The 8,606-nt window shown below is 36.8% G+C and overlaps 2 protein-coding genes across 3 annotated transcripts in view; one reads left to right on the top strand and one right to left on the bottom strand.

The window, feature by feature from the left end:
• Positions 1–1,620, top strand: part of retreg2 (reticulophagy regulator family member 2) — a 12,579-nt gene extending 10,959 nt beyond the window's left edge. The window contains exon 9 of one of the 2 annotated variants that reach the window (XM_016470573.1): positions 430–1,620. In XM_016470573.1, the coding sequence (XP_016326059.1) occupies positions 430–1,187 (758 nt within the window). In that variant the 3' untranslated portion in view covers positions 1,188–1,620. Of the gene's footprint in view, positions 1–426 lie in introns of both variants that reach the window. The other variant, XM_016470572.1, reaches the window with a different exon arrangement.
• A 3,914-nt stretch (positions 1,621–5,534) lies between these two features.
• mdh1b (malate dehydrogenase 1B, NAD (soluble)) overlaps positions 5,535–8,606 on the bottom strand; it is a 4,165-nt gene continuing 1,093 nt past the window's right edge. Inside the window, exons 3-10 of the mRNA XM_016470567.1 lie at positions 8,401–8,535; positions 7,628–7,770; positions 7,374–7,542; positions 7,028–7,301; positions 6,496–6,637; positions 6,068–6,243; positions 5,813–5,952; positions 5,535–5,576 (exon numbers count right to left, since the gene is read on the bottom strand). Of these exons, the coding sequence (XP_016326053.1) occupies positions 5,535–5,576; positions 5,813–5,952; positions 6,068–6,243; positions 6,496–6,637; positions 7,028–7,301; positions 7,374–7,542; positions 7,628–7,770; positions 8,401–8,535 (1,221 nt within the window). The remainder of the gene's footprint in view (positions 5,577–5,812; positions 5,953–6,067; positions 6,244–6,495; positions 6,638–7,027; positions 7,302–7,373; positions 7,543–7,627; positions 7,771–8,400; positions 8,536–8,606) is intronic.

The raw sequence follows: 8,606 nt of genomic DNA, 5'->3' as shown, positions 1-8,606 counted from the left end.
TTGTAACACACACACACACACACACACACACACACACACACACACACACATATATATATATATATATATATGGCGATAATACCGCATACTAGTAGATAATACCTATTGAGCCACTCAAAATTACCGCAAGGGAAATTCCTTCACCGCGATAGCCCCAGTAATAATTTGAAAAAACAATGTTAGGTAAATTCAAATTGCTGTTGTAATAGTTGTCTTGCACAAAATCAAATTTATGTGTAAAACTGTAAATTCGTAAAACCTTTTTTGTTTAAATTGAATTTGAGTAAATAATTTAATTATTCTTACTAGGACTATAACTTAAACACAATCAACCAAGAATGGCTTACTAATTATTTTAACAGAAAAACGCCTTTACATTCTGCTTTATTAATGGTTTTACTCCAAAACTACCTGTGTTTTCATCAGCAGACCTGGATCAGCAGAGCGTGCACAGTGAACCGGAGGAGGCGTTCTCTAAAGATCTAGCGGAGTTCCCGTCGGTGGATGAGCTGCCTTCTATTGAACCGGGTCTGTTCCATTTCCCGTTGGGTGTTCTCGGGTCTGAGCAGACGGGAGCATCCAGCTCCGAGTCCCAGGAAGAACCGCTGTCTCCGGCCAGCCTCCTCATCCAGCACTTAGCATCTCCACTCCACTTTGTAAACACGCACTTCAATGGACACAGACAAGCGGCGGGGGCAGACCAAAGCATTGTGGGTACTGAGAAAGAGGGAAGGGGATTGGCCGAGGACGTTTCGAGACCCGCTCGGTCCCTGGAAGCCCTTAGTGAGGAGATAGTGAGCACAGCCATCTCTACTGTAGTACAGAACACTCTCTCAGCCCTGTTGCGATCTACGGAGGCCAGCGAAGGCGAAGGAGACCTGGCTTCGTTTCTTCCCTCCGAAACGCCTCCTTGTCCGATTGAATCGCCCCTCGAGTCACCATCAACCCAAGAAGCCAGCGTAGAGGATGAGGAAGAGGACGGTGATGTCACCGAATCAAGCACCGAAGAGCAACCGGATCTCACGCTCGTACCCGCGGAGGAAGAGGACTTTGAGCTTCTGGACCAAAGTGAACTGGAACAAATGGATGAGGGGTTGGGCCTTGGTGTTGATGGACAGGAAGTGGGTGTGGCTTCCACAGACACACCCCCAAGCAGTCAGCAGCATGCAGACCAGCAGGATTCCTAGCTTCCCATCATCTAAACTGTTTATTTTATTTATAGTCCATGTAGATACATATACTGACAAAAGATTTGTGAAAGGTCATCTATGCCTTTATTTTGTTGTTTTCAGGAGTGAGATCACTGTGATTGTTGGTGGGCTTTTGTTTCCTGAGCAGGTGAATGTCCAAAATGTAAAATGTTTGACACAAATTCTAAAATATTTTTTTTAACAGATCCAAATAGCCTCCAGCCTCAAATCCAGCCACTCAAGATTTCAAAAGCGATTTAAAATAGATTTAGTTTTAATCATTTACTGTATGTTTTGACAAAGACCACATGTCTGCGACAGATGACAAGAGCCCTCTGGTTTATCAATCCCACGCTGACTGTTGTCTTAAGGCAGGGTTCCTCAAATCTTGTTCTGGAGGGCCAATGCGCTGCAGAGTTTAGCTCCAACCCTGATCAAACTCACCTACCTGTGATTTTCTAATGATCCTGTAGATATTGATTAGCATGCTCAGGTGTGTTTGATTAGGGTTAGAGCTAAACTCTGCAGGAAAGTGGATCTTGTGGGCCAGATTTGAGGATCCCTGTCTTAAGGTTTAATGCATCAGGTCGTGGGAACAAGCCATTTGGGCTGAATTTTAGGACTGTGGAAGGAGAGGATGAGCAGGATATGACTGCTAATTCTCAAAGAAACATTGGTTATGTCAAACATTTATTTTAATCATCATAGCTAAACTATAATATATTCCTATGAAATGGATGGTTTTATTTATTAAAATTGGTTAAAGTGAAGAATAGTTTACTATTAAATATGCCTCAAATAAATAATGAAGTTTCATTAAATGTGCTAAACTTCTTAAAAAATGTCTGAAATCGTTTTTAGAAATGATTGTTGGAATGTGCCATTTACTTGTTTTTGAGAATATAATCTATAAAGAACTTTTTTCACACAAAATTGATTGTGAATGCAGCGTAGCACACTAGCTGTCAGAAAAATTCCCCATTCTTAGTGCTTGATTTTTTCCCCACATCATGTAGATAACTAGGAGTTTAACTCTGTTCATATTCATTCAATATATTATAATTGGATTCTTTTGAATTTTTGTTTGTGTGCACATGCTCAAAGTTTGCAGGACTTTTTCTGGATTTTCATAACCATACCAAATACACTACTGTTCAAAAGTTTGGGGTCAGTAATTTTTTATTTTTTTTTAAGTATGAATTATGAAGTATGAGTATGAAGTATGAAAGTATGAACTTTTATGCAGCAAGGATCAAAAAGCATTCATTTGACTGAAAGTGATTAAAGGATTTCTATATCAAATACATGCTGTTCTTTTGAACTTTCTATTCATCTAAGAATTCTGAAGAAAAAAAAAATCCACAAAAATATGAAGCAACACAACCGTTTTCAATATTGACAATAATAAGAAATGTTTCTTGAGCAGCAAATCAGCATATTAGAATGATTTCTGAAAGATCATGTGACACTGACGTCTGTAGTAATGATGCTGAAAATTCAGCTTTAGCATCACAGGAATAAATTACACCTAAAATATTAGAATAGAACATTTTTTAATTGTAATACTATTTCACAATTTGACTGTTCTTACTGTATGTTTGATCAAATAAATGCAGCCAGGAAGAGCATAAGTGACTTACTGACTCTAAACTTTTGAATGGTAGTGTATGTTGTATTGCATTGTAAAAATCAAATCAAAAGGTCACAGATTGCCTGAAATATAATTCAAATGATAAACTAAAATTTAACAGTTCAAAGTTTGGGTGGAGTTTGTGCATGGGCTTGACTGAATTATTTTAATTGAAATGCACATAAGAGGGGAATCCTAAGCAAATGATTGAGCCTTATTTGTATGTATCATTGAAAGATGTACACAATAAGTCATCAAGGTATTTCTAGAATTGACAATGTAAAGCTCTAATAGCATATTTGGGCTTATTTTTTAAAGAATTTGATTATTCATTTCTCTTTATGTCAGTGTCAGAGGTCTCAGTGACTCCTTACAGTACGTGACACCGAATGAATATAATACGATTTTATGATCCGATATATATTTTTTAATTATTAATCATACTAAAGGGAAATATCTTTAAAACTGGAAATGTGTATATAAAAACAATGTATATATTTAAAGGCCTATAACGGGATGCACCAATCTTTCACACACAAAGAAAGTTTTACAGATCTGTTCATTGATTGGAGGCAGGCTGACATTCCTTTAAAGTCAAAAGTTATTCTTACACTGTGTCCTAACCAGTCATAATGTGAAAAAAAAAATCTATTTTAATTAGAATTATGTTCAAGCCCCACCCACTGTAAAATCTGATTAGTCTAAAATCCTGCACCAAATAGTTGCAAATATGGCCCGCGTTGCTGTGATTGTATTTTTTATTTCAATGTGGAAAAACAAACTGTTTGCCACATCGCAGTTTTTTGGATAGGACACGGTGTTTTTGCTTTGCACGATAGAGTGCATTTCGTCCCTTCTGTAGATACCCTCAAGCTGACACATCTGATACAGACCGCAGAGATTTGTGTTTTCAGATATTTAAGGAGAGATTATCTTTGTGTAATAGTGATTGTTTTGCTCATGCTGTTACTGCTTTATGATCTATAAAAAAAGCACTTAGAGCATTTAACTACAAAATGTATTGTTGAATGTCATTTTGCTACTCTGACTTTGACCTCCATATATCTCTAATATACACCCATAAGCTGGTTTTCAACTTCAAATGCATTGTGTTCATTTGAAAACAGGCATTGTTTTCACTGAATTTAACTGATATGTAAATTGTGAACTATAGGAGAATTGGACAATCCTGGTGTCCAATCAGGCCATCCAAGGCCATTTGTGTAAACGGGCGTCAAATAAATAGCTGACCCAAAAGTGAACAGTTGCTTAAAATGGACTCCCTCTCAGGCCATCCAAGATGTAGATGAGTTTGTTTCTTCTTTGGAACAGATTTGGAGAAATTTAACATTACATCACGTTACTTGATGGACTGGAGTCATGTGAATTACTTGTGGATTATTGTGATGTTTTTATCAGCTGTTTGAACTCTCATTCTAACGGCACCCATTCACTGCAGAGGATCCATTGGTGAGCAAGTGATATGTTAAATTTCTCCAAATTTGTTCCAATGAAGAAATAAACTCATCTACATCTTGGATGGCCTGAGAGGGAGTCCATTTTAAGCAATTGTTCACTTTTGGCTCAGCTATTTATTTGATGCCCGTTTACACAAAGAACCAATTCTACGTTGGCGTCCACATCAACGGACAATAACATTGTTTTTATTATAATCGTGCACTGTAGTTTTGTCATCTGCTCAAGCTCTCTAATATCGATTGTAATCTGATTGGCTTTCAATGTTTTTATCATTCATCAGCTGGGAAAAAAAACCCTGCTTTGAAAGTGATTCCAACAAATTCATTCCCCTGTGTCGTTATCATTATGGCTGTGGTGTGAACTTCCCTATTCTCATAGACTTAGAACGATTATTAAATCTTTATTGTTATAGTTATCGTCATTGGTGTGAGCACATCTTTACACCCTCTGGTGTCATTTAGGGATCCAATATGTAACATTCTTTACCACATTCAGAATCGGTGGGCATTGAGGCAAGAAAGAGCATGATGAGCTGGCAGCAGAAGCCAAGGCAGATGGTCGCACTGGTGACTGTAATCTCGATAATTGGGGATGATAAATCTCTGAGAACGGAAACATTACAGAGGTCTACGGTATTAAGAGAAAATGTCATGTAAGTGTTCTTGCCGGATGCTTTTTTTTAAAGCAAGGTGCTTTCATGGTGCATTTAGAAGATTCCTTTCAGGTTTTTGGCCATCCAGAGCAAGAGATTTTTGGGTTTGTTTTATAACACCGTAAACAACAAATTAGAAAATTACCAGTACCTTTTCTGTTTTACCTATTTTTTTATTCCAGTGGGAAGGTTTGAACAGGTAAACCACTGAAACCACAGAAATTAAGTTAAAATCTCTTCCTCTGATCCAGTGATTTTCAACATTTCTGACTTGAAGGCCTCATATGTTTACATTTAGCAAAAAGATGAACAAAAGAAATGTGTCAAGTGTTGTGTACATACCCATCCATTATTCCCACATTCAGTAAAACGGCATGACTTGAAGCCTAACAGCAAGAGTCTCTCAAGAATTGAGCTGAACATTTTTATATGCCAAGGTCATCACACTTGTCATTTGAGGCATTCAGATTCTAACTAACCCATATAGCTATATATATATATATATATAAAATATTCTTATTAGAATAATGATTTGTCATGTTACTGAAGGAGTGAGTCACTGAAGTCTACTTTTGGAGAGCCGTTATGCGTCCTTCTTCAATATTCTAGCAGCAATGTCTCTCTCCTAAAGCAAATTAATGCATAAAACAACCAATGTGATTAACCAATGTGTTCTCATTAAAGCTGACTGTGCTACCAGGAAGAATTTGTTAATTAAAGGCGCTACAAGCAATTTTGCTAACGTTTGCTAAACTTGGAGCATCTCAGACGTTGTATGATTGTTTAAAAAAAGGTTTGTATATTGACCAAACGATACATTGGCATTTAACACATTTTTTTTTTTTAACTTCTTGTACTCACCTTACTAAGTTCATCAGCACAAGTATCAAGTTTTAGCCTCAACTCATCTGTAACCGTAACATCTGAGCACACTGACCAGTGACCATTCCTGAAGCTCACAGGCATAGAAAACACCAAACCTGCTGGAATCCCAAACTGCCCTGCAGATTTACAAAGGCCGGTCATGCTGATCATGCATTTACATACATTATAAATGAACTATAAAATATACAGCCATATTTATTTGATGTTTGAGGATGATTCCAATGGTCTTGCCTGTACTAATTACACCCAACGAGAAGACGTCCTCCGGAGATGCATCATTATTCCAGGCCCTTAAAATGGTCATTATTCCATTGGTTGTTGATATTGCTGTGGCGTTTTTTGTTTTTGACGAAATTGTGGTATGGTGTTTATGTACTAAACTCATAAAATCTGTCTCCAGCCATTTCCTTATAAAAGAAAACATGCATAATTACATGAGTGACAAATAAAACAACTATTTAGACTATTTACGATATGTAAGGAACTTGCATGTGTGATGCAAATGAAGATGCCTATTTACTTTAACCATGTTATGTCGTGTATGTATGTAGATTTTTTTTGTTTACTTACTGATAAAATTATACCCTTTATAATGATTCATAAATGGAATTGCATGAAAGAGCCAAATGGCTTGAGTCATGCACCACAATGATATTTACCAATCATAAATCATTTCCAAGACTTGCTGAGAAAAACCATCTGGTCCCCAAATTGCACCATCATATCTGAAAATCTTCGCCCTCTGTAGGTCAATATGGTAAATGCCACTGATGTTTCCCCATACAATGACCTTAGTGATGTCTGTGAACATAGAAAAAAGGAAACAATTTCAGCATGAACAACAACAGACAGTAAATTAATAATAAATAAATAATTTAATTATTGATTAAAATTATTATTTTAAATTATTTTAATAAATTCCCTATACAATGACATTAGTGATGTCTGTGAACATAATAAAAAGGGAAAATTTGAACATGAACAACAAAAGACAGTAAATAAATAAAACAAATTTTTGTTATTTTAATAATAAATTATTGATTAAAAGTTATAGAATTATACCATATATCAATGTATATTTTCCAAAATAAAATTCATGAGCTTGTGCATGTAAAAAAAAATATTGTTTCTTTTGTTGCAATTGAATATTAGAACAAATATTTGCACCGACACTTAAAAAAGCTACTATACCTGCTGTTTTCACCAACAACTTCTGTGCAAGATGAGTTTTCGCCTCATACTCTAGTTGTGTTGCCATCGCCACAAAGTTGTGCGGGTTAACAGAGGGTGCGTTCTCAATTAACAACGAGCACTTCAGATTAACAAAGGAGTCTCCGGCCACTATCACTCTTACGTCTTTCTGTGCATTTGCCTCTATAAGTTGCCCATAGCAACGAAAACGTTCTGCCACCTGGCTCACCATGTGGTCCTTGTCATCCTGCTCATCATTACTTTCACATACAGGCTGCAGGTCATCCAGAAAAATGATAAAGTGGGCTTCCTGAAATGCCTGTGTCTGGTCTGAATGGACAGTGACCTCGTGGAGCTGATGTAGTGCAAGGTCTTCTGTTTCCATTTTGAGTCCTTGTAGTATTTCCTCAGAGCCGCCAGCATCCATGAGGTGAAGACTGAAGGTGGGGAGACCTGGAAACAGCTCCGGGGTGAACAACTGAGGAATGAGGCTGTAGCAGATGGGGCTCAGAGCACTGAAAGAGGGTTTTCTCAGGTTAAATTGTGCATCTGAGGAATAAGAAAATGCTGAGACAAAAAATCCTGAAAAAACATGTCCACCTGCTGATCCAGATGTGCAGAGGTCTGATAGATCTTTGTCGATGGATTTCCTCCTCCATACACAGTTCTCTAGTTTGTTGATTATCTGCTGCAATTTGTATCATCAGATCAGAGTTCATATCTGAGGTGATGCCATAGTAGCCCTGCAGAAGAGGACAAAAGTAATCTTAACGTGCAATATCTAAACTAAACCTCACATGTTGCATTGGTCTCTGGGTGATTTCACTGATCAGGTTCTGAATTAATATAATAAATTTATGCATTTTAAATGTATGCATTTAGCAGACGCTTTTATCCAAAGCGACTTACAGTGCATTCAAGCTATACATTTTTTATCAGTATGTAATTATTGTATATAATAGCGGATTTGGTCACTATGAGCTAAAACAGAGGGGCTTAATCTAATTTTACATTTTATTTTGTAGTCTTAATTAGTAGAAGTAATTTTAGAGCTGGAATGAAATCTGGCACATCTTCTTTGCAAAACATCAATGCACATCACCCAGAGAGTCCTATTACAGTTTTTCTCAATTGCTTTGGCTCAATTCTCAAATGAGTAAAACTCACTGTTAAAACGCTTTCAAAAAATGAGCCAAAGTGATTGAGAAAAATGTAAAAGTAAAAAAAAATAAAAAAATAAAAAAATAAAATGTGTATGTTATCGACTATATCTTCTACTAAAGATGATTTTTATGTAGGTAAAATAAGTAATTGATTACTTTTTGTACAAATGGATTCTTCTGTTTTATTTTAGTATCCTACTGTATACAAACCTGAGCATGCTCAAGGAAATCATTGAAGCCTCCGAGCAGCATGCCTTTCCCTCCACGATCAATCAGCTCTCTCCATACTATAGGAGAACTTGAATGCTTCCAGCCATTTGATGAACAGGTGTCCTCCAGCCATTTCTACACACACACACACACACACACACACACACACACACACACACACACACACACACACACACACACACACA

Source organism: Sinocyclocheilus anshuiensis, unplaced genomic scaffold (assembly GCF_001515605.1).
Source record: "Sinocyclocheilus anshuiensis isolate Anshui unplaced genomic scaffold, SAMN03320099.WGS_v1.1 scaffold1744, whole genome shotgun sequence".
NCBI classification, from domain to species: Eukaryota; Metazoa; Chordata; class Actinopteri; order Cypriniformes; family Cyprinidae; genus Sinocyclocheilus; species Sinocyclocheilus anshuiensis.
The sequence above is the reverse complement of the archived record's forward strand: the minus strand, read 5'-3'. Positions and strand labels throughout refer to the sequence as shown.